This window comes from Danio rerio, chromosome 8 (genome assembly GCF_052040795.2).
Source record: "Danio rerio strain M-AB ecotype USA chromosome 8, GRCz13ab, whole genome shotgun sequence".
Taxonomy (NCBI): domain Eukaryota; kingdom Metazoa; phylum Chordata; class Actinopteri; order Cypriniformes; family Danionidae; genus Danio; species Danio rerio.
Genome location: NC_141028.1, coordinates 30,980,546 through 31,006,622, shown reverse-complemented (window position 1 = coordinate 31,006,622; position 26,077 = coordinate 30,980,546). Strand labels below are relative to the sequence as shown.

The following is a 26,077-nucleotide window of genomic DNA, read 5'->3' as shown; positions in this document are numbered from 1 at the left end:
CACACTGAACTGAAGTAAACTGAAGCTCAACTCTGAAAACTGGACTGAGACTGTTTCGATTTACAAGAACTTCTATGTTAAGCTGCTTTGACACAATCTAAATTGCAAAAATGCTATAGAAAAAAGATAAATTGAATTGAATAAAATAAAGGAGAAAAAATCTATTGATCCTGACACCAAACTTTGACTTCTTGTCATGACTTGTGTAAAACCGCAATAAACAAGTTCAAAAGATGTTTCTACTGTATACGAAAAAAATGTTGTGAACCTTTGTGTACTGTACAAATTTACTACAATTTTCTTATGTTTGTGGCTGTTTTTGTCCCATTAACTTCCACTATCATGACATTTTTTGATTGCAACGCCATGACAGCATATAATCATGGATTTTTCATTCTTATTGGTTTCATCTGTTGGAAAGAGGTTTACTTTTTACTGCTGTTATAATCAGTTGGCAGCATTAACCCTTTAGATAAGATTTCTAGCTTTTATATGGAGTTATGTGGAGTAAAATGGCAGATTATAGTGTGTTTGTGTGTGTGTGTTTGTGTGTGTGTGTGTGTGTGTGTGTGTGTGTGTGTGTGTGTGTGTGTGTGTGTGTGTGTGTGTGTGTGTGTGTGTGCGCATGAATACACTCACTATGTTTGCCAAGTTCTAAGAGCTGAGCTGTTTATTTTGATTTTCTCAGGCATATCAAGATAAGTGTGCAAAGGTCTCGCAGGCAAGCACTCATACACACTGTACTCCATATAGAAGGCAGAAACTAAGCTTATTTTGCACTGCAACTGATGATGAAGAGTAAAAATTTAAAATTCTACCTCTTCCCAACAGGAAAACTTCAAGAAAGCATGATTATATGCTGTTATGGCTTTGCAATCAAAACAATGTGATCATGATAGAACTCAATGGGGCAAAAACATCCACAAACATAAAGTGGTAGTAATTTTGCCCAGACAGTATTGTTGAAGTTTCAAAAATTTTCAAAGCATTTTCCCAAAATATGTCTTAAAATAAAATGTCACCAAAATCCTTCCACTTGCTGAAAAACAGAAAAAGTTGTGGCCAAATTAAGACTCAAATCACCCCAGAGTGGATGAAAAAATCCCCAATAGCACACAAGGGTTAATAATACACAATTCTTTAGTTATTATGTTATTGCTACACTGTATGCTGTTTATTGTTCATGACATTATTACAACATCAGGTGTACGCACTAGTACTCCATCTAAACATGATTCCTAGCCACGGCTCACAGAACATATGTGCTTCCCCTAAGCATTATAAATCTCTCTGTCACACTGCGCATCATTTCTCAAGCTCTCTGGACAGGTGAGCATTCTGGCTGCTGTCCATCTCATCATGTCTCATTGTCCCGACAAGAGCCCCTCCACACGAATCCTGCACCTCCCTGGCGCACATCAGGCCCACAAAGGAAGCACAGGAAGAAGACTTTGAGAAGTCTGTGAGCACAAGAATCACATATGATCAGTGTCCGGCTCTTTCGAAAGAGGCCAGTCTGGCCCCCGTGGTGCACTGTGACTCAACAGAGGGCACCAAAGCCTCTCCTCCTCTCCCTTTCAACTAATTAGCTCAAGTGGAGAGAGAAGCAGGGTGCTCCAGAAAAAAAGAGAGAAAGAACGAGGGTAAAAAAAGGAACCAGATGACCTCCTCCAGTTGAAGCAGCCTTCGAAATAGCTGACCCACTTGTAGACACACTTTCGGATATTTGCGTGTCCTCAATGCGGTAACCCATATAGCGGTGTAGTCTACATAGGACAGGGTGGAAAAGCAGAACTCATCTCTTGCTGAGCGGAGGGGAAGAATGATGGTGTGCGTTGCATTCAGAAAGCCTGAGGGTCCCATGCTTGTGCGTGTGCAGTTCCTCTCCACGCTCATCAGAGGTAGACAGGAAGCAGATTCTCCCACTTCCTCCCACGCCACCATTTTCAAGCTGGCTGTTTTTGGCACCAAAGCAAAAAAAGACTTATCTAATGCAACAGCACCATAATGAGCACTCGTTCTAATATTTCAGCTTTTTTTACAGGCCTTTTCATCAACGCCGAGGTCTGATGGTACGACATTAGTGCCGTGATAGCCGTGGAATGGATTGTCAAGCAATTTGAAAAAGCCATCAGAAATTCACATCACACACGCATATTAGCGGTAATACAAAGCACAAAGTCTGTGAGAGAAGTTAAATGCCAGGAGGAAAATGGACCATGTCTCTACGGGAGTCCAACAGAAAGCTATTTCAGTGTAAAGGGACTAAAGGCATACTGATTCGGGCACTGCGAGGGCATGGAATATATGACAGAAAACTGTGAAGAAAATCTCGGTCACGTTTCTTCATCATCAGCGAGTGAGATAATGTGTTGAGCGCACAAAAACTAGAAGCAGTTTCCCACTTTTAAGAAAAAAAGAATAGTAATTTCCTTGATTATCCCTGACAAAAATAATTAATTTCCATGAAATTTAATGAACGCAAAACCGGTTTGTGCTGTGCTTCTATATTAAAAAATATTAAATTACAATATGTTCAAATAAAACATATTAAAATGGTTTTAGCTTGAATATAAGTTTGCATAATAACCACTGAGAAAACAACAATGGATGATTTACCTCAGATTTTTTTATTATTAAAGGTGCAGTAGGTGATCTGCCAAAATGCTAATCGGTTAGCATATTAGCTTTGAACGGCAGGGAGGGACTGTGTTTCAAAGCCACGCTTCTTGAAATCACGAACGCACCCACAGCAGCAAAACAGCGGACAATCCAGTTCATTCACCAGTTAGAAGTGTATGTAGTGGCTGGCCCGGCGGCGTGCAAGAATTTAACTTATTACTAAGCCACACATGCTACTTCAAAGCCAATACTTAGAGTAGCATTGTAAACAATAGCACAGCACGTCACAGGCTGTCATTGTACAGAAATGACCCAATGGGAATTTAAAAGCAACTTAGGCTAGGCGGAATATCGCTATTTACTGATGTTTTGTTGTTAAACTGAATATACATTATCGATGCTGTAAAAAGCTCCCTTCTGAAACTGAAAATAGTCACATTTATTTTTCACCAGGAGATTTCAGTAGTTGAACAACATGTCTGTGCATAGAACCTATTCATAGCACAACAAATCAGCTGTGTGTGACTAATATAGTTTTAAAACAAAACATTACCTCTCTAACAGAAATACTTCAGCCATGTTGTGGTGTAATCCTTCCTCCAGCATGACAAAGTAACTCCAATACTGATTCAGGAGTTTAAAAAGATTCAATTCAGCATTTGATTTTGCCGCGACTGTGACAGTCGCGTGTCGTGAATGCGCGGCGCTCATCTAGGCATGCACATGCGGTGCTCATGCAGGCGTGCACACGCTAATGTCGGACATGTATGAACAGAGATGCGCAAAAGCCCAAATCTGCATTTGTTGACAGACAGTTTGAGCTACTTATCGGAATTATGGGAAATGTCAGCCCAACAGTATTTAATTGGATGAACATTTTTTAGTTTTATGCATTTTATATAAAAATACATATAAACATATTAGATAATTTACTGTACACATTACTACTGAACTGTGAAGAGACTTTCAACCAGCACAACAAAAAAATGTTTCTGAAGACAATCACATACTGCACCTTTAAGTATTTCCTCCCTTGAAGACAAAACTCTTAAAATGTATCTTATCCTGTATGTATATATCCTGTATGTAGGTATATTATGTTTAACTCAGTTTACAGGTGACTTAAGTTAGTGTCTCTCAACCACGTTCCTTGAGGACCACCACCTCTGCATATTTTCTGTTGCTGCGCCTGAAATCGCTTACTACTCAGTATAGGTACTGCATTTAAATTTACTACATTTAAATTTACTATATGACCGTTAGAAAGTGTGCTCTATACAGTATGAATGCGAGTAGTATGAATGGAACTCGGATATTTTACATCTACCATTTTGTCATGATCACATTGCCAATGTCAGTTGCATCGCTTTACTCCTATTCATGAATTCTCTCGTGGCGTATCATAGAATAGCATATCATCCATCTGATGCGCACTTCAGAATCTCCCTGGAAGTAGTAGGTCATCCGAGTACTCCTGGCAAACAGATTTTCGAATTTTGACTAAATCTACTTTAGATTAAATTGACTTAAATATATTTGGTTTTATTTTTATTGTAATGTAATTTAAATATTGATAACATTTATTATACAAAGTATTCAAACTTTAAATTAAATAAAACAGTTTTATTAAATGATGGAATATAGCTTTTCTGCAACGTCCATCTTGTTTAATCATGTTGTGGTGGTAGAGTCTATACACTAATCCTGTCTTGTCTTGTATGTTGTTCTGTTCTTGTCATCGTCTTTTGTATGAGTACCATCTTGGCCACACTCAGGATGCAAGCTCTTGTCCTGGTGTTTGTATTTGTTCTGCTGCAGCATGCCGTTTCATTCTCAGAGTCTCAGTCTAGTCGGTTTCAGTTGGTGCTGAGATGAAACATGCGTGTTGCATGTGTGAATGCATGGTAAGTGTTTTATTTATCATGTACTTGTATTTTGTGTTCTGTCTACTGTAGATTAGATACTGTTCAAATGTGCATGTGCACGTCCCGCATCACACACATCACAAGATTAATTCTGATTAAGTATTTATCAAAAAAACTTCACTCAAATACATTCTCGTCTCATTTTTATTATTCAACGAAAATGTCAGTCTATTTGTATTATAGTTAAAATCATCATCAATAATTTTTATTTAGTTTTTATCTAGTTTTCATTGGTAGAAACTTGTCACAAAAATTATGACAAAAAATTTTTCATCAACAAAATTAACACAGATATGAATTCAAACATACTCTTTTTAGCATACTATATAGTACATATACAAGTATGCCATTTTAAACACAGCCCGTGTCTCCTTAACATTAACACACCTGATTCAGATTATCAGCTCATTAACAGAGACTGAAAGACCTGTAAAGGGTGTGACAGACAAAGGAGACATCCAAAACATGCAGTGCTGGTGGTCCCCCCGTAACATGGTTCAGAAACACTGACCTAAATAAACTGTGAAATTAACTTAAGTTGATGCAAGTTGATGAGCAAGAATGTAATAAAATAGCGATGAAAAACAGCCGAACCATAACAACAACCTTGAAACTAAGAAAAACACAACAACATTGTCTAAAATTAACTTTTTAAATTCCATGATATTCCAGAAATTCTATGTCCTGCGGGAACCTTGTATAATATATTTTAAACTAGAATTTCAGCCAAGAATAGCCTTTAATCAAGCTATCAAAGGATGTTTGGTCATCATTTAAGCAGTGAAGAGAGAAAGCTGAGTTTTGTTGTTGGTCCTGAAAACCTGAGTTGCATTAAAGAGCCCATATTATACATGAAATAGGGTCATATCTTGGTTGTAAGGGTCTCCAACAACAGTCTAATATGCATGCAAGGTCAAAAAACACTTTCATGGTCTTATAATCTGCATTTATTTTTACCTAATTATCCCAGCGACTCCTGTATGAATCGTTCAGTGATTCATTTGTTCCCAAACCCCTCCTTAGCGCGAAGCTAATCTGCGCTGATTGGACCGATGACAATCTGTCGCGATTGGTCGACTGCCTTCAGTCAGAGAGTGAAATGGCCAATAGCTAATCAGCAATTTAAAAAGTAATCACAGTTCATACACGCTAGATAGTGTAGGCGTGGATTTTAGCTGCCACACACACACAAACACCTCCGGACGAGAACGCTCCCGCTTCCGCCCGCACCCGCCAGGTTTTAGCCTTAGAACCCGCCCCGTATTCTGCCCGCCGCGCCCGATCCCGCTAAAGAGCGGGGGAGAACAAAACCGAAAATCTGTATAAACACACACACAGCACCAAGCATAAAGCTCTCGCTCGCTCGCTCGCTCGCTCGCTCGCTCTCTCTCTCTCTCTCTCTCTCTCTCATACGCGCGCGTGCGCACTAACACACAAGCACCAAGCAGACACATCTTTCTCTTTCTCAGGCAGCCCGCTCCCGTCCCAAATCAAACCCGTTACCGACCGCTCCGGCGATTTATTCGGAAATTTATTCCCGCGCCGCAGAAATCTGGCGCGGGGACAGCCGCGGGTATGCACACCTCTAACGTTACCACGGAGCTCCATAAACAAAGCAGCACGCGTCGCGTTTTTAACGTGACTTTGCACGCGATAAGAGAATATAGCCAGTTAACCTGATACAGTACACTCGGTTACAAGTAACAAATCACAACTAAATACATTTGCAAGCTAGAGTCAACGAGGCAACAACTTTAACCGCACGTACTTACACTTGAGAAATGGAAGAAACCCATCCTGACGTCCATCAGTTACTCTTTACTGATCCTTCCTTTAACAAACTCAGATGAAGTATTCTTTGTAGCATGTAGCTTCCAGAAGTTTCCAGTAGTTTCCAACTGCTTGGCTATAATGCTGAGGTTTCATCTTTGGGTAGAGACTCAATATATCCATCTGCAATGTGACTTCAATCGACCGGCATGTTTGTGTGCGTGTGTTTGTGGGTGTGTGTGTGTGTGTGTCTGGGTTACTGCGTCAGAGGGTGGGGCCTCAGGTTTGAAATCTCCCGGGTTTGCGCGTGCACGTGAAAAACTTTGTTTCGTTCGTACGTCATGGCGAAACACCTAATGAGTCGGTATCAAGGCGACTCGTTTGAAGCACTATGAATCGACTCTTTTATAGATGAATCAACAGTTTTAAACACTGTATTCTTACAGATTTAAGCCTTAGCTGGATACTTCACTTCACTTAGAGCTGTGTTACACACTACATGGAGGGGAATTTTCAAAAACCCATAATATGGGCTCTTTAATCTCTGTTAATGAGTCATTTAAAGTTTGAAGCACTTGAACACAGTTTGCTGACTCACTGCAAAACAGCATCATCGTTTGTTGTGTGTGAACTATTAAAAAGTGCCTGTGGGAACAAGAAAGCACCTAGCTTTCATGTGAAATTAATAATAAAAACAAATAAAAGGGAGGATGGGAATTATTGGACTGGATGGGGTGGGAAGGAGGGAAGTCAAACTCTCCAAAAGCACAACCAGATGAAGCAATAGAAGCAAGAGAGTTCTCGAAATCAAAAACCAAGACCCAGAAATGGGTTCCTCCTCCAATCGAAAATCAACTTTCAGTGCCCTTTACCATTAAAAGTCAGTGAAATAAAAAAAAAAGACAGATGTGGGGAACTGTATTCAATTAGAAAAACCAGACACAGCTCAATGACCTCGGAACATTAGCAGCGTCGTCAGGAGCTTTCGTACGGCGCTTTAATGGGTACTCACCTCTGAGAGTAAGAAATCTGTCTGAGTGCTTTTGTCAGCTTTTTGGCATGAAGATCTCTGGGTGGCACGGGTGGATTCCTGTTAAAAAAAAAAAAAAGTATCAGAAAAGTGTGCGATAACAATTAAACAAAGTTAGGACTTAAAACATTTCCATGGAATACTTGATTTAGGTCAATCCATTAGCATTCTGCACTCACATAATCATAAACTGAAAGCTTAACTACAAAGCATTTAGAGTGACAACTAAAAATACAGTGATTTAATTTCAAATTAAGTCATTTAAATAAAAAGCAAAATAATAGAGTTGCTAAAAAATAATAGAGTGATTGTGAGTAATTTTTTTTAGATTCTGTTAATTCAATTCACTTAAAAAAGTTTTTAATTTTACCTCTGAATTACATTAAAGGTTCTTTTTTTAAAAAAATGTTAACAATGTTAAAATAATTTGTGTGTGTTGAGTATCATTTAAGACAATGTTAGCACCTGTCTGCTTTAAATGTGAAGAAAACTGGATAATTTTGAGTTTTTGTCAGCTAATTTCATGTTTCGAATTGAAAATAATTTTTGGGGCGGGATCAAAATCAGTGAAGTAGAACCCAGCTGCTAGTGGAATGACGATACATCGTTTCTCATTATTGTTCATAGCGAAGTTTTCTTATCCTATGAGAATTATTCATGAGAGCACTTTCTTTCCGAAGGCAAGACAGACCTGCCAAGCTGTGAAACTCAATGACTGGGTGAGACCGCGTTTGCTCACGACACAGGTCCTAGGTGTTTGTTTCCATGATCCGTGGTATTTGTTGCATGTTTTTCCCCACAATGCTGTCAGGGCCAATATAGCAAAGCTTGGTTTGCAGCGAGCATTTTTATCGGGAGAGCTGTACGAGAATTAGACAATAGCGGACTTTGCCTTTTATCAGTTGACTTTGTTACCATTCAGACACATTGCCTTTATCCAAGCTGCTGTATTCACCATATTCTTAAAATCCTCCAGATTCCCTGCAGGACTAATGGTTGAAATAGATAAGGCAAGAGACCTGTTGCACTGCTATCCACTGTGTTTGCATACAGACCCGGGGATTCAGGAGGAGAGAAGTCCTCCTCATTTATAGTGTTTATATAAACATGATTATATTTATAATGATATAACAAATTGTGGTTATGTGTATATTAAATTACAAGTAACATATGTAGCAGGGCAATAAATTAATGACTATTTATTTCTTTGCATTTTAACTTTGTAAACTATAAAATCATGGGTGTCCTCATGGTTTGTGTCTCATTTTGTGAGCCAACTGACAACTTGACACATGACAACTTGTTCGCTCCCCTCTTCTTCCTCTGCTCTGCCGGCCATACCCACTCCTCCCTCTGCTCGCAGCGCTCCACGTCCATCTTTAAGCATTTTTTGAAAAATTTCTGAGGTAGACTTAACCCGAAAGAAAGGTTTCAAGACCCTATGACAGAATTTCTAAAATCAAAATGACCAAAATAAAAAAAAAATATTTTAAACAATTTACCCTTTTAAGTTTTTCATTCATTCATTCATTTTCATGTCGGCTTAGTCCCTTTATTAATCTGGGGTCACCACAGCGGAATGAACCGCCAACTTATCCAGCAAGTTTTTACGCAGCAGATGACCTTCCAGCCGCAACCCATCTCTGGGGAAACATCAACACACATTCACACACACTACGGACAATTTAGCCTACCCAATTCACCTGTACCGCATGTCTTTGGACTGTGGGGAAACCGGAGCACCCGGAGGAAACCCACGCGAAGGCAGGGAGAACATGCAAACTCCACACAGAAACGCCAACTGAGCCGAGGTTCGAACCAGCGACCCAACGACCTTCTTGCTGTGAGGCGGCAGCACTACCTACTGCGCCACTAAAGTGTGAATATTTAGTTTGATTAATAATTTATTATTTTTAATAATAATTTAATTATTTTAAACTATTTTATTTTAACAAATATTTAAAATATACAGTTGAAGTCGAATTATTAGCCCCCAGAATTATTAGCCCCCGTTTATTTTCCCCCAATTTCTTTTTAACAGAGATTTCTAATAACTGATTTATTTTATCTGTCATGATGACAGTAAATAATATGACTAGATATTTTTCAAGACATTTTATACAGCTAAAAAGTGACATTTAAAGGCTTAATTGGGTAAACAAGGTTAGCTAAGCAGGTTACAGTACTTAGGCAAGTTATTGTATAACGTTATTGTATAATATTGTATAATTTTAAATGTTACTTTTATTCTAACATAAAATTGTTCATTTGATATAGATTAACATTTTAATGATATTTTGTGCCCATTTATTCTTTTAACTCATTGTAAAGTAGCTATTTAATAAGAGGAACACTACAGTCACTACGTTCTTATCTCTTCCATTTTAATTTAAAAAAATGGCTCATAAGTCTATGATAATGACACTCCGACTGTATGCCCATATTGGTTATATCATCAGAAATATGTTGAGAGTCTTGACTTGGAATATCAAACAGCTTTAATCCCCCTCCTCTCAAATATGCCAGAACGGCAGACTAATAAAATAAGAAATATGGTGCAGCAAAATTTAGGGCAGCCATACTTCATTAATGACATTCAATAAAGACAGTAAAAATTGACAAAGACGAGCCTAGCCAGCAGGCTGCCAGTTTCACCAGTGAGTATTATTTTACGAGCTTTTGCACTGATTTATTAGGCCATTGTGACCGCAGGTTCTTTTCCCACTAAAAATAGAGCGGAGGTCTCTTGTGCGGCACAATCTGTAAAGTGATGATGTCATTGACCACCAATTCTGTTGAGTCCAGTGTCGACAGCTGGATGCCACATTATGCATATGTTTACATAGGTTTAGCACACATATGCTTTACTGAAGATCACATTGAAAAACACTGCAGTTCTTGATACGAAACCCACATGACTGGAGTAAAGAAACTGCAGCGAGCCCTGTGGTATTTACCAACACACCATTTTCTCAGAGAAAAAGACTGTGACCTTCAGAGACGTACTTCACACTATTGGCAGCACATTTTCTGAATTCAGTGCTCGAAGAAAAGACTGATAAGGACAACATCAATTCAAGCCTCTGCAGACTGAGTGAGATTCAAACTAGAAATCTTTTTATTGAACATCTAGACAGGGATCAGTAAGTATGGAGAGCGTTTAAACTAGTAATGCAGTGCTGCAGCCAACAGAATAAAGGCGCATTCACTTCACACAATCTCACGCTGAGATTTGCAGCAAAGCGACCTGGAGTCATTAGTTTTCAATGAGAGCTGCCGATTTGCAGAGATGCGGTGACTACAAATGGGGATCACAAAAAGTAAAAATTGGGTTCCAGGAGAGTAGTGGGACCTTAATTTATTATTGTTGATACAGTTATTGTATTGTATTGTATTGTATTGTATTGTATGTGAACTTAAACCACAAAGCAGAAAACTGAATAAATAAGATTTTCATTGATGGTATATATGCAGCTCTGCACAAAAAGTTTGGCCAAAGGAAAAATGGTTGTACCCCACTGAGCCTGGTTTTTTTCCTTTACTTTCGTCAACTGGTGAAGTTTTGTTCCTTGCCACTGTTGCCACTGGCTTGCTTGATTTGGGATTGTAGAGCTGACCATTGATGGATTTGCTCCAGTGTTTGATCTTTCAGCAGTGAAATTTAAACCACACTGAAATGAACTTAACTGAACATCATCTCTTAAAACTGGACACTCTACATTGTAAAAGTGCTATAGAAATAATGAATTGAATAGGTATATTGCAATAAATAAAATATTTAGCCAAGACACAACAATTTGATAATTTGGAATCTGAGGGCGCAAAACAATATTAATACTGAAAAATCCATCTTTAAATTTGGCATATTACTATTTAAATAGTGAGCTTTGATATAGTCACAGAAGGAAAAAAAAAACATTTCTATTTGTCTTTTCTACTGTTTTTTTTTTTTAACAAAAAAATATTCCAATTAATTTCAGTACTTTAGCTGCAACTACTCAAAAATGAGAAATGCTGTTTTGTGAAAATATTGTTTGTAATGTAATTAATGTTGATTTTAAGGTGTCTAAAAAGACTTAAAAAAACACTTCAGTTTCCTCCAAAAACCCATCCTTTTGTATATATTTTGTAATCGTTTGCATATTATCTCTCTTTAAACCCCTTTTTTTAAAAGTCTTTCCAGCTCTGTTCTGATTGGTCAGGTGACAATAGCTGTTGTATCTGGTCATCTGTCTACAGTGATTATATAAAACCAAAAGAAGGGCTGAACAATAATACCAATAAAAACAATAATACCACTGATAGCTAATAGTAGCGCATTTTCCCTCAATAAAACAATAAGGTGATAATGTTTTCGCTTCAAAGTAGAACTAAACGGCTCAGCTCTTTAGCGCCTCAAGGACCGTTTATCTATTCAGCACATTTGCTTTCATGAAGATACTGTAGGTCTTGAATCGATCACACAACCAGCTCTAACGAGAAGCGCTTGAATTTAACGAAGAACACAAATATCTCAGTGATTTAGTTTTAAGTCAATTGAAGGAGCACCGACATTTCCAGTGACAAGGCTATTACATGTTTTTACTGTCGTGCCAATAATTGCACCATAGTATTGTAGCAGGATTGGGTGATACATACAGTAGTTCACTTTGAAGTGGATCATTACGTTTCGTCATACAGTAGTTGTTCCAAAACTATTAAACGCCATTCATTCTTGTCCTAGGACATATTTAAAAAACATTTTTCATACACTTTGAATGTTGACTACTGTATAAGCATCCTTTCTTTTTTTTCTTTTTTTTTTTTTTTACAAAATTCGTTGTTTTAAGTTACATCCACATCTTTTGTGTCCTCAAAGTCAATGAACAAAAATAAAGATCTCTGACTTTAAATGTTGTAAACATTTTTTGAATTCTTTAATTCCAGCTAAAGAACTTTTTCCAGAAGAAAAAAATATTACAGGAAATACTGTGAAAAGATAATTATTTCATTAAAAATCCATATTAAAAATGATATAAAAATATATATAATACAATATAAAAATGTATATTATACTGTAATTAGGGCTGTCAAAATAAGCGCGTTAACGCATGTGATTAATTTTAAATATTTAACGCGTTAAAAAATAACCGTTTTTTTTAATTTCCTGTTTAGGGCCAGCGCGAGCATAGAGGCGACCTATAGGCGGCCGCCTTGTCAGCAGAACAGTGAGCGAACCCCCCAGTCTTCACTTTCATCAGCTACACCAACCCTCTCCCTCATGGTCCTCGCTTTCATCAGCAAAAATGTCACTTTCTTTTTCACTTTATGGGTTGAGGGCAGCATAATTGCCTTTTGTCTATAGCGCCAGTTCAGCTTGCTCCGGCCCAGCATGTGTTTAACATACAAAGAAATTTGGATAAGACCAAGGACGCACTTTTAGAAGGGAAGTTTCAGCATAAAACAACTAATGTCGCATCACCAGGCTATCCTGCGTTTCCTCCAGAGTTTTATGTAGTTTCGGGTGTTTTATTTTTAATCTTTAGACTTTAACTGCAGTTCAGCAGTTTACTCTCATTCAACATATTTTCATTCAGGATGTTTTAATGGAATTTGATACCGCATTGCGGACGAAAAAAAAAACCTCCGCATTTCGGGACTCACGTGTTACTTTAAGGTAATCAAAAATCGCTGCTTACATGGTAGACTCTTAATCAGTATTATCTTAATCATAAAAGCTGAGTATTGGTGTCCATGTAAATGTACTCTGTGAAAATAGCAGATGAAATCGCAAGCTGTCATAGACAGACCATTTCTCTCCCTTTAAGCTGCTTCCATGAGCCCTAATATTTCATAAGTTTCATGTTGCTATGTCAGAATCCATTCTTGTAAAATACAGCCATACATTAGAGCGCGGAGTTTAAGCAAATTTGATGAACGCGATCATGCGTGTTGATGAATCTGAAGTGATCCCTCCCTCACTCACCGGGTCCGCTGTACTGCGCAGTGTGTGTGTGTGTGTGTGTGTGTGTGTGTGTTTGTGTGTGTGTGTGTGTGTGTGTGGTGCAGAATCCAACATGGAAATCATTTTTGTTTGTTATTGGCATTGATTGTTTTGAAATTCAAATGGGATTTAATGCCTGTACTTTTATTTCTGTAATAAATATGGCGTTTCGTGATTAATCATGATTAATTAAGATTAATTACGTTTCGTGATAAATCATGATTAATCACAAAAAAGTGAGATTAATTAGGTTCATTTTTTAATTATTTGACAGCCCTAATTATAATATAAACATTTGAAATAAAAATTAGTACAGTAGTAATAGAAAATTTGCCTTCAACTGTATATGTGTGTATGTTTATACAACAGTTCTGTCTGGTTCTTGAATCTGATTGGCTGATAGCTGTGTGATATTCTGCAAATAACGCACTCATAAAGCCTCTTTACCCTTCATCCTTGTGTATTACTCCGCCTACATACAGCAACTAACAGAGGACACTCTACAGTTTGACAAATAATGCTGCTGGATAACATAATGTACTTTTGAGGCTTTTTAGGTGAGAATGTAGTTGTTTAAATTACAACTATGCTTTTTATTTATAAGGATAGTGCCTATTTTTATTTATCATTTCTAAGAGACAACGTGTCGGTGGCTATTAGCCTGTCAATGAGCAGACCAAATACAGACTCTTAATAACTCTTAATAAGCCCTTAGAGGAGGAAAAGCCCAACACAATTTTAAAATACAGCTGATCAAGTCATTATTAAACAGGTAAGTGACTTTCTAAGTAGATCCCAATCTTTTGTATGTTGTAGTACGCTATTTATACTATAGTAATTGTAGTGTTATGATTGTGAGATGGGCCATATTAGGAATGTATGTATTTTGTGTTGGTCACTTTGTGAATAACCATCCATAATCCACACTATGTGTCAGTAGACTAAATGTGTTCAGTTGGATGTTTTTCTGTGGACTCTTACCTTTCGAAATTAACTCTGATGCACAGCAATGAATGCTTGTGTGTCTTGTTATTACGATGATATGTACTCCATATCTAATAAGTGTTTTATTTACCACTTACACAATTATAGCAAATACAATTTATACATTTTATAAGCTTCCCATTGAAAAACAACTAGCTGTAATGGCTGCTTGAGTGTTGCAGATTTAGACTGATGTACATTTTGTCAAGATTACTCATGTTCTTTTTTATGTAATTATTTGTAAACACTGAAAAGTGCAAAAACAGCATCCCAGTGCATCCGCGTCGTGGTGCTGGCTAATTGACTTTCTTAAAGTTACTTTTTGGTTGGCCATCTGTTTGTTTCTATTAAAGTCTCCTGTTTTGGCTACTGCAGACTAGTTCAGTAAACAGAAAGAAAAAAGAAATGCCTGCATGTGTTTAGCATTTTTCCTATCACAAACACAACAGTAATCTGGTAGTGATTGCGTTGCTTTGGCTTTTTCGGGGTTAATTATTGTCATCACCTGATTGCAACAGAGAAATACTAGGAAATCGCTGTAGACTGTTATTTCATGCCGTTCAAACTTATAATCTTAAAATGTTAGCAAAATCATCTGTTTTGTCATCATTTTAGATATTACACTAGAGAATGGTTTAAATTTTAGCTCTAAAGTGACGTTTGTGAAGTAGCAACAATTTTTGCTGTTCTGACGTCAGCTGCAGATCTAAATGAATGAGACTCTCCCTGTTTGATTTTTTTATATTTATATACATGTATGCCATTGAACTGTTGTATAAATGCAATATCACACTTGTAGCAGTGGGATGTGGCTTTATATCATCACTGGTGGGACGCTAATGCAATGCACGCCTCCCACCAGTGCCGATATGTAGCCACATTGCACTGCTACAAGTGTGAAATGGCTCATATATAATGTATACACACATTTGTCCTGCTGCTTATACTGTATATACTCTGCATTAACACGTTGGTCAGTTCATGTGTGCTGCACTTTTTAGACCTTTTTAAAGCAGTTGATTAATAAAAGAATGAAGGAGGAAAAAAAAAACCTTTTTGGCCACATCACCCAGCACTATAACTAAATGCTAAGCAAGACATAAAATCATGTCATGGACTGTTACAAACATTATGTGCGCTTTGTTTGTCCTTTTGCTTTTACAGCCTCTTTACTGCCCTCTGTTGTTTTTATTCATCCTCCCCCCTCCTCCATTCCTATCACGCCATCCCATTCCTTATTTCAAGACCACTAGTCTATAAATCTGAGATGGACCTGTCATATTTCCCCTTCACTCGTCTCTGCCCTCGAAGCCGGGACCAGGAACGTTATGCGTCTCACAGTGCATGTAAAGCATGCGACAAACTGTTTACTGCACCTTAAGTGAGTCTATCAAACATCGTCCCAGTTCAAAAAAAAAACTGCAGCGTAGCATCGCTATAACTTCCTAATGCGAGTCTTGGGAAAAGGACGGGAAAACCAGCGCAAACTGTCAAGCCGGTGCATGAAATTAGGCTTTCCCAATGACAGTAGAGCGATCATGAGACTTCACCAAGGTGCTTATGAAACTTGCAGGTTATGAAACGGTACAATTTCTCACCAACTCTGCCTGAAGTTGTGCAATAAGCTCATCTCTCTCCTTCAGCTTCTGGTGCAGAAACTGATTCTCCTCTCTCCCAGGATCCTGCACACAAAGCACACACAAACACGTTATTTAAAAAAAAAAAAAGGGAAAAAAAGCCAGTCTGCGTTATTCAAGCCATCGCCCCCAGTTGGAATCTGCAGTCTTGTGTGGGGGCGTAAAATAAAAACTACCGCGCTGGAGAGGTGGAGGTGTGCTTTCTGTGGTTTTCGCTCTCCTCCATAAACTTCACCTGAACTAGCAGGCACTTTCCCATGACCTTGTGCTGTCAGCATCCATTATGTGAGGCTGGGGGAGGGACGGGAAGCTTCAAGGGCGGCAGAGGAGGACCAAGAGGCCCAGGAGCACAACATGGCCTCCATGAACGACCGGAAAGATCCACCGCCCTCCCTAGTCCCCACCCAAAAAAAAATGACATCTATTCGGCAAAGATTTAACAGCGCTGACATGAAGAAGCTGGACACAATGTGCACGAGTCAGGAGCCCTTCATGAGAGATCAGGGAAGGGGATTATGAGCTTCAATGTCACGTACTTGGAGACATGGTTGTTCAAAGCTCTTTGGCTTTGGCTTGAATGCGCTCCTTTTTGTTGACATTACATAAACATCTCAAGGGAGCTGTTGTCAATCTTTGATGCTCCTCTGTAAAGGAAGCTCATTTCTGCCTGCAGATGATGATGATGACATACACGGCGCCTAACAAGGATTGTTCGCTTTGTACCTACAACGCTCTTTTTGTCTTATGAAATGCTACGACCCCATCAGGAAGGCTCAAGTATCTCTTCACGGCAACCAAAGCGGAATGTTAATGTGCTCCTTTGAACTCAAATTAAAGTGGATTCTATTTAGCTTTGTAATAATGGGCATTAATTATCATTAACATGTTTGCAATATCATTAAAATGGGAATCATGGCAACGTGTCACTTTTAAACTCAAAATAATCAGCACTGTGGCTGAAAATTAAACTCAAGTACACGACCATTCAGCTGGTTAGCTCTATAATTTTTTTGTTTTAATGAGCCTCATATTTATTTATTTTTAATTATACTTAAATATTGCCTTCAAAAATAAGAACGAGACTGGTGAGATAATGAGATTAAGATGACATTTAGAAACACACATAATGCAGTGTAAATCAGCACTATTATCAATATTATAAACATTTTATTTATATTTATATTTTATAAAAATTATATTTTAATATTTTTAAACTTAGCAACTTTATATTTAGCGGATATAAAAGATGCACAAAAAAAAAAGTTTTGGTCACACTTTATTTTGATGGTCCGTTTGTTGAATTTAAGCTACATTGCATCATGTCAACTAATTCTCATTAGATTATAAGTACACTGTTAGTGGTACTTAGTGGTACTTGCTATTAAGGTTATTGTTAGTTGACATGTACTTGCAAAGTTTCTTATAGTCAGTTAAATGTCTGTTGAAGGAGCAGAATCAAAAGATATTAAGCAGACATTCTACTAACACTCAAATGGGCCAAACCAGAAAGTGTTACCAAAGTTTTAATTGTAATGTTTGTGCCACATTACTGCACTTATTTACTTTTCAACTTAAAAATAAAAAATAAAAAATTAAACCTGTTAAAAATATATTTAGTTAAACTTATTTGGATCTATAACTTCTTTGCTCAAAAACTAGACTCAACTTACAAACTGTATTTATTTCTAACAAAATAAATGAAAATGTCAACATCATTCTTCAACTTTTATAAATCAATTTTACCAGCAGAAATTTCTACTTTCATAATGTAAAATATTTTTTAATACTGTAAAGCAGAAATGCCAAAAAGCAGGGCCTGCTGGCCAAAGTTGGCTGATTGTGACCGTTGATTTGGCCCACCATCGCATCTGAGAAGAGAGTTACAAAAAGCAAACTGAAATGAAATGTTTCTATAAAATGTTGTAAATAAATGCAATTTTTTTAAATGTGAACAATGTCACTTGGCAGACAAAGGACTATGCAGAAGACATTGGTGAGCAAATCAAGTCAAAAACTAATGTAACTTCATTCTGTTATATATTTATATTTTTGTTTTTCTTGTAATAAGTTCATTATAAAATTATATATATATATATATAATATATATAATATATAATATATATATATATATTATATATATAGCATATACATATATATAACATATACATATACATATACATATATATATATATATATATATGTATATGTATATGTATATGCTGTATTAGTTAATGTAAAGCAATGTTTTCAAGTTTTTAAAATATATTTTTTTTTAAAATATTATTCAAAAAATTTGAATATTACCCATGGTAACTATATTTACTTTCGACCCACTAGCCTCAATCAAGGTTGATTTTTGGCCCTTAATAAGAAAAAGTTTGGGCACCTCTGCTGTAAAGATTTATCCAAAACATTTGTATTGCTTGAATCTCTGTAAAAAGAAAATGATCTGAGAAAAAAACAATCTCAAGTATTTCAAGGGTCTTCCATTAAAAATACATCAACAAAACACATCGAGGTATAAGACTGCATCTTGATTCCCCTAGTCTTCAAAGAATCATCTATTTGCTGCATCTGCAGACCTTTTACATTCTGAGTCAGTCTATTATGAGATTTAGGTGAAGTTTCAAACCTTTCTTTCTTCCAACAGAACATAATCATTGAAGCCTTTTACCATTCAATCTTTGTTATTTTGCCCATTCTTTTTTCGACTGATTCGCCAGATTTTAAATGTATCTTTTTTTCTTTGAAACTCTGCCTAAAGGCCAGCAGCATCTGAGCAGAATCTTGTCTTGACTGCTACTACAGAAGCTGGTGTTTGGTGAATGCTGTTTAATGAAGCACCCAGCCGAGCACTAGAGAGGGGTTTGTTTCCCAAACTAGAGACTCTGATGTACTTGTCCTCTTGTTGTTCACTTCTATCTCTGTCCTGGTTACATACAGTCAGCTTTCTATTGTGCTGTTTTCAGTGCATGAAACAGCATTCGCTTCTTAAATCAACGAGTTCCTAGAAATGTTTCTTTTTTTTCCTTTTTCTTTTGTTGTTGAGGCATTTAAAACTAACATTTGACTTACAAGTGTACACTTATGTGCTGAAAACAACTGTGCTGCTTAACCTGTTAGATATTAGACCTATTAGAACCATGTATCTTTTAACACAGAGGAGATGCTTACGGTCTATGGAAATGATGGGAAACAGCAGATTTTAAAATTCCATTGAAATTTGCCTATATTTAGCATCCAAGTGAACTGATCTGGTCATGTGACAAGGACACATTTTATCACACAATCTTTTTTTTTTAATTTCCAATTAAAAGTTTGTTATCTTGCCCAAAGACTTAAAAGAAATAAGAAAAGAGAGTGTGGGAATAAACAGGTACAATTTTTGTGGAATCTGCACTGTAAAAACTATATGACAAAAACATCATGACAGTAAATGTTTATACACTCACTATTTTATTAGGTACACCTTACTAGTACCGGGTTAGACCCACTTTTGCCTTCAGAACTGCCTCAATCTTTGTGGAATAGATTCAACAAGCTACTGGAAATATTGCTCAGAGATTTTGGTACTAATGGGCACAAAGTGTGCCAAGAAAATATCCCCCACACCATTACACCACCACTACCAGTCTAAACCATTGATGGAAGGCAGGCTTAATCCATACTTTCATGTTGCTGACGCCAAATTCTGCCCCTAGCATCCAAATGTCGCAGCAGAAATCGACCAGGCAACGTTTTTTCAATCTTCTATTGTCCAATTTTGATGAGCCTTTGCAAATTGTAGCCTCAGTTTTCTGTTCTTAGCTGACAGGAGTGGCACCCAGTGTGGTCTTCTGCTGCTGTAGCCCATCCACCTCAAGGTTGGACAAGTTGTGTGTTCAGAGATGCTCTTTTACATACCTTGGTTGTAACGAGTGCTTTTTTGAGTTACTTTCTATCAGTTCCAACCAGTCTGGCCATTCTCCTCTAACCTCTGACATCAACAAAGCACTTGCACCCACAGAACTGCCACTCACTAGATATTTTCTCTTTTTCTGATCATTCTCTGTAAACCCTAAAGATATTTCAAGAGTTCACACTTAGCTGATGATTGATTATAGAGCTTGTTTGGCATGCTGTCCCGGGAGAGAGCCCTGAGCTCATAAAATTCCCGAGGCTGGGGCTCCCTCCTGTTTGCAAGGCGAGAGGGGAGTTTGAGTTCAGGTAGATCTTGAGAACTCCCCTGCTGTAGTAGCTAATAAACAGATGATTGCTCTTAATAGATAACCATTTACTAGGTGCATGTCTATGGTTTAGATTTAGATTAGTCCATTAACTTAAGTTGCATGTTTTTGGATGGTGGGAGGAAACCAGGGAACACGGGTAGAACCCACGTGAGCATGGAGAGAATGTGTAAACTCCGCACAGAAATGTTGGCTGGCTTGGTAAGGATTAGAACCAGTGACGTTGTTGCTATGAGGCAACAGTGCTAAACACTGGGCCATCATGCCACCCATCTAGGAAAGGAGGAGGAGTTGGGGTGGAAGAGGGGATTCTTCAAAACAAAGATTGCTATTATATGGTACTTAGGGTATTTATAGTGGATCTGAATAATGCTAGACGAGCTGCAAACAATCATAAGCACGTGATCCTCTTGAAATTAGTTTATAAATAAACTTCACATTTCCCAGAGATAGGTTGCAGCTGGAAGGCCATCCACTGCGTAAAAACCTGCTGGATAAGTTGGCGGTTCATTCCGCTGTGGCGACCCCGGATTAATAAAGGGACTAAACCGACAAGAAAATGAATGAATGAATAAACTTAACAAAGAACAGAATTTAATTAAAAATCATCCTGTTCATTTCTAAATTTATATATTTTCAAACTCAATCAAGTTAATGCAATCCTTGCCGAATAAATGTATTGTTTTCTTTCAAGTAAATCTTACAGTCTTAAAACAACATTTAGTGCTCATAAAATAATTATTTAAAAATTAATTATTTATAACAACAATTAAAAAAAAAACAAAAAAGGTCAAGTCCTGAGTGATGCACGGAGCCAAAAGGCAGAATGCAACCTCCTCCAAATCCCTGCCTGTGGGGAATATTTAATTATATCTTAATTATAGAGGTTTAACAAGAGGCACTTTATCTGTGCAGTGCCATGGAGGACCTCCAGAGAGGCATTTGGTCACAGTTGCACAGGCACAAACAGACACAGATACACAACACTCAGGACAGAGAGCTGGGTCTTTACCCCGTGCTGTAAAGCTGCGTTCGAGTGGCTCCTCCATCTGTCTGTCCTAGATTAAATTCATCGGGCAAGAGGAGGACGAAGGATCTAATAAATGAGAACGCTCTATATCATAAAAGGTAACACTTAACGCTGAAGCAATCGATGTAATCAAATAAATAAAGCAGTCACAAAAAAAGAGGTAAGCTTTCTGTTTAACAGTCTCATCTAAACCCGCAAGTATCCTGGTGGTAGAACTTATTGATATACACTCATCAGCCAATTTATTAGGTACACCTTACTAGTGCGGGGTTGGATCTCCATTTTGCAATCAGAACTGCCTTAATCCTTTGTGGCATAGATTCAACAAGGTACTGAAAATATTCCTCAAAGATTTTGGTCAATATTGACATGATATCATCACACAGTTGCTGCAGATTTGTCGACTGCACATCCATGATGAGAATCTCCCGTTCCACCACATCCCAAAGGTGCTCTATATTGGATTCAGGATCTGGGGACTGTAGAGACCATTTGAATACAACTCATTGTCATTTTTAAAAAAGCAGTCTGAGATTATTCACACTTTATGACAGGCAGCGTTATCCTGCTGGAAGTAGCTATCAGAATATGGGTACACTGTGGTCATGAAGGGATGGACATGGTCAGCAACAATACTCAGGAAGGCTGTGACGTTGACGCAATACTAAGTTGGTATTAATGGGCCCAAAGTGTGTCAAGAAAATATCCCCCACATCATTACACCACCACCCGCCTGAACCACTGATACAAGGCAGGGTGGATCCATACTTTCATGTTGTTGACGCTAAATTCTGACCCTACCATGCAAATGTAGTCTCAGTTTCCTGTTCTTAGCTGACAGGAGTGGCACCCAGTATGGTCTTCTGCTGCTGTAGCCTATCCACATCAAGGTTGGACATGTTGTGGGTTCAGAGATGCTCTTCTGGATTCCTCAATTGTAACGAGTGTTTATTTGAGTTACTTTGCCTTTTCATCAGCTGAAACAAGTCTGGCCATTTTCCTCTGACCTCTGGGATTAACAAGGCATTTGCGCTCATAGAACTGCCGCTCACTGGATACTTTCTCTTTTTCAGACCATTCTCTGTAAACCCTAAAAATGGTTGTGTGTGAAAATCCCAGTAGATCAGCAGTTTCTGTAATACTCAGACGAGCCAATGTTCAAAGTCACTTAAATCACCTTTCTTCTCCATTTTAATGCTCAGTTTGAACTGCAGCAGATTGTCTTGACCATGGCTGTTTCTCAATATGCAGTCTTCAGCGGTCTTGCGTCCTCGTGTTCTCGTGAAACGTCATCATCAGCTGCCTAAGTTCAGTTCCAATACTCAAGACCGCAAGTACGGAGGACACGTGAAACTTTCCGGATGTGTTCTTGATATCGAGGACGCACCGATGCAGACTTGAGCGCCAAACTTGCTCTGGAAGTCCCAGAAGTCATTGCGACTGAAGGTGGGAAGCGCTGCATTTTATCTAGATTTATTATTAAAGTTCATAGATATGAATTATTTGCCTCAGGAGTTTCCCTAAATGAAACAGTGAAAGTAAACATTACCATGGACATCTTAATAAAGGAATAAACACATTAAGGGTGTTTGTTTGCTGAAATTCGTATTAAAATCTGTTTTATTTATATTGTGCAACATATATTTATAATGTTTTATGCAAAGTATATATTTTGAAAAGGGGAAAAACAATAAATCGTTGTATGAAGGCTGTAATGTTTAAATAATTTACCATTTAAAACACGTGAAGGTCATGTGACCATCAGGAAGAACGCAGCATCTCAATTCTCAAAAGACGCGTTCTCTGCCCTCGCGGTCTCCTGAGTTCGTTCTTCCGAGAACACCTGGCAAGACCGCTCTCCACAAGAACACAAGTCCGTTCTCTGCGTTCTTGGAATTGAGAAACAGCCCATGTCTACATGCCTAAATGGATTGAGTTTCAGCCATCTGATTGGCTGATTAGAAATTAGCCTTAACGATCAGTTGGACAGGTGTACCAACTCAAGTGGCCGAGAGTGTATTGGATATTTGCTTTTTTAAATAACCACATCATTAGGTTTGGTTTGCTTTTTTTAAGTAAACAGTAGATAATGCAGTAACTAATACAGTGTCATCAGATCTCTGTTATTTTTGTGACCCTTGTCAGAAGCTTTTGAAGTTAGAAACATGTACACTATAGTCGTTTGTAACTTAAGATTCAGTCCCTAAATTTACAACGTCAAACCAACTGTAAGTTATTTTCACACTGCATAACTACATGGGGTAGATTTCAGTTCTTGCTGTGTTGGATTGGAGATAGGAAATTAGACACTGCGTGACTTACTATATGGAAGAAAAAAATCAAATAAAATTCCGCTGACAACTCTGTCTGGCTCACAAACTATGTTTTACAACTAAACTCATGTAAGAACTGATCAAACTGGATATGGTACAATATTGTGGTACAGCTCAGATGAAAGATCAAAAAGACAAGTGCATTTAAAAAAAAAAGTTTCTCTATTTCTTCCAAAAAGACCAAGAAGCATTTACTGAAACCGATGACGATATTGCACTTCCCGCTGTCCTGTATGTTGCTCTATTATTAGCTGTAGGCCATCACAAAACTCTTTTAACACAGCAAGATTTTTTATCGCAGCTCCAGATATTTAGCATGCCAAATATTTCGTCAGAGACACATCATTGATTCTCTCAGATTTTTGATAATATACACTACATGACTGTCATTCACCTGAATAAGCCCCGATTTGGTTTCGATTTCAGGCATTTGTCAGCAAATTTTTGACAAAACCTGTCAGCGAGAGAAAACTAACTAGAAATAAAATCATACAGTGTGTGTGTGTGTGTGTGTGTGTGTGTGTGTGTGTGTGTGTGTGTGTGTGTGTGTGTGTGTGTGTAGGCCTGTCACAATAACCAAAATATCAACTTATCGCACAACAGGGACACATGACCTCAAAAATGTTTGGTGATGCCATAAAAATCACCCATGAAAACCAAATCTAGCAACATTTTAACTGATTTTGCAACATCTCTACTTCTATTGGAGGATTTAGTGTCGGTACGGTTAAAAAAAACACTATAGCAGTAAATATAAATTAGTTTAGTATATTTTCATGTAGTTATCTGATAACTAAAAAAAAGATCAGGTACCAGATATTGCAGCCTCTGTTACTTTTTGTACATTACACTTTTTTGTTAACATTTATTATTATTTATTTAGGATACACATTTTCACATTCAGATTCTAATGCCTATTTATTAAATTGTTAAAATGGCTACATTTAAATTAAATATTCTTATTGTGAAGTGTTCTTGTGGACGAGTGTACTTGCGATAATATTATATTGCCATTCCGGCGTTATATAATTAGTCACAAAAAATAGTCTTAAAATGACAGTGATTTCACTTATAGCAATACATTTTGATGCAATATATCGCACAACAAAAAATAGATAATGTGACAAGCCTATGTGTGTATGCATCCATGTGTATTATTTGTGTGAGACAAAATGGCAAATAGAGTTAATATGTCGGCTGGTAATCAAACATATGGCTAAGGGTCAAACTGAGATGTTTTATTTTTCCAAGTCAGTACATGCATAGATTTAGCAAGTAGCTAAAGTAGAAGATATTTATAGCTTTATAAACGGTATTTATATTTTAAATAAATTATCTTTTAAAAAATCATGAAAAAAAATGTATCACCAGCTTCCACAAAATTATATACAGCAGTTTATCACTGATAATAAGAATAAATATATTATTAGCACCAAAACAGCAAACAACCCCATGTGATTCTTCAAACTCAGACTTTTTCCAACAGAGTAACAAGCCATATTTCAAAACATCTACAAAAAAAAGGTTATTTCAAATGCTAATAATATTTCACAACATCACAGTAGTCTTGACCGTATAGATGCAGGCATTGTGATTATAAGTGACTTCATTCAAAAACAAAAAAAAAATATCTTACTGACCCCAAATTGTCTGATAGCACTATGCCATAAAACGTCTGAAGAGAAAGAACAAAAAAACACAAAAGATATTTTTTATGCATTTCAGGCATCCACACCTGGCAGTTTCATTACCGAGAATGGCACAAGATTAGAGAAGCGCAGAACATTTCACCGATGTACTTTGAAGGGGCGCATAAAAGAAGTAAATGTGATAGATGTCCTCGGTTATTCCTGTATAAGGATGTTTGTGATGTTATAAACTTCCAAAAGGACGCCCTCAGAGTGCTGGACGCACCTACACCCACTTAACAAGGTGTTATTAATGCACTGATGACAGGGACACCAGGACGAATGAGTTTGGTACCCCAGTCCCAGGATGCAAGGAAAGCGGCTCCATTATTCCCCAAACCGACGGCACACTCTAGCCGCAGGAGAACTCTTTCCGCAGGCTCCAATTATTAAGAAGGTGAGGATAACAAATGTTTGGTGAGAGAAGTTTTCTGTTAAAAGTAGGACGAGAAGTGACACGGTTCCGTCTCAGGTGGGTTCTAGGGCTTTATTTTTAAAATCGGAATTTTTTTTTTCTTTTTTTTTTTACTAGGATGAATCAGGACGAGTCCCACCCCTCTCCTGTCAGCTGAACACAATGTCAGGATGCATGGGCTCCTATTCTGAGCGTCTACTTCTCCCGCTGCGTGGCGCTAGGCTTCGGTTGAGCCGGAGAGTCACGTGACCTGATGCCGCATCCACGGCTTCTGTTAGCTCTCCATGTAGGTCAGTAAGGAGGACAGAGAAAGACGCAGACCTCGTTTCCACTTCGCAGTATTTTTCAGCGGTTGTCAGTCCTGATGAGAAAACAAAATCCCTTCTACCAAGCAAAAAGCTCCCAATAAGAAATCATAAAGCTTTCACAATGAC

General features: G+C 37.6%; 1 protein-coding gene across 10 annotated transcripts in view; it reads right to left on the bottom strand.

The window, feature by feature from the left end:
• Positions 1-26,077, bottom strand: part of ccser1 (coiled-coil serine-rich protein 1) — a 149,096-nt gene that overhangs the window by 61,439 nt on the left and 61,580 nt on the right. For 8 of the 10 annotated variants that reach the window (XM_087264857.1, XM_087264864.1, XM_087264854.1 and 5 more), the window contains exons 8-9: positions 15,913-15,996; positions 7,330-7,407 (exon numbers count right to left, since the gene is read on the bottom strand). In XM_087264857.1, the coding sequence (XP_087120983.1) occupies positions 7,330-7,407; positions 15,913-15,996 (162 nt within the window). Of the gene's footprint in view, positions 1-1,125; positions 1,956-7,329; positions 7,408-15,912; positions 15,997-26,077 lie in introns of those variants that run through there. The other 2 variants (XM_087264863.1, XM_087264862.1) reach the window with 2 other exon arrangements.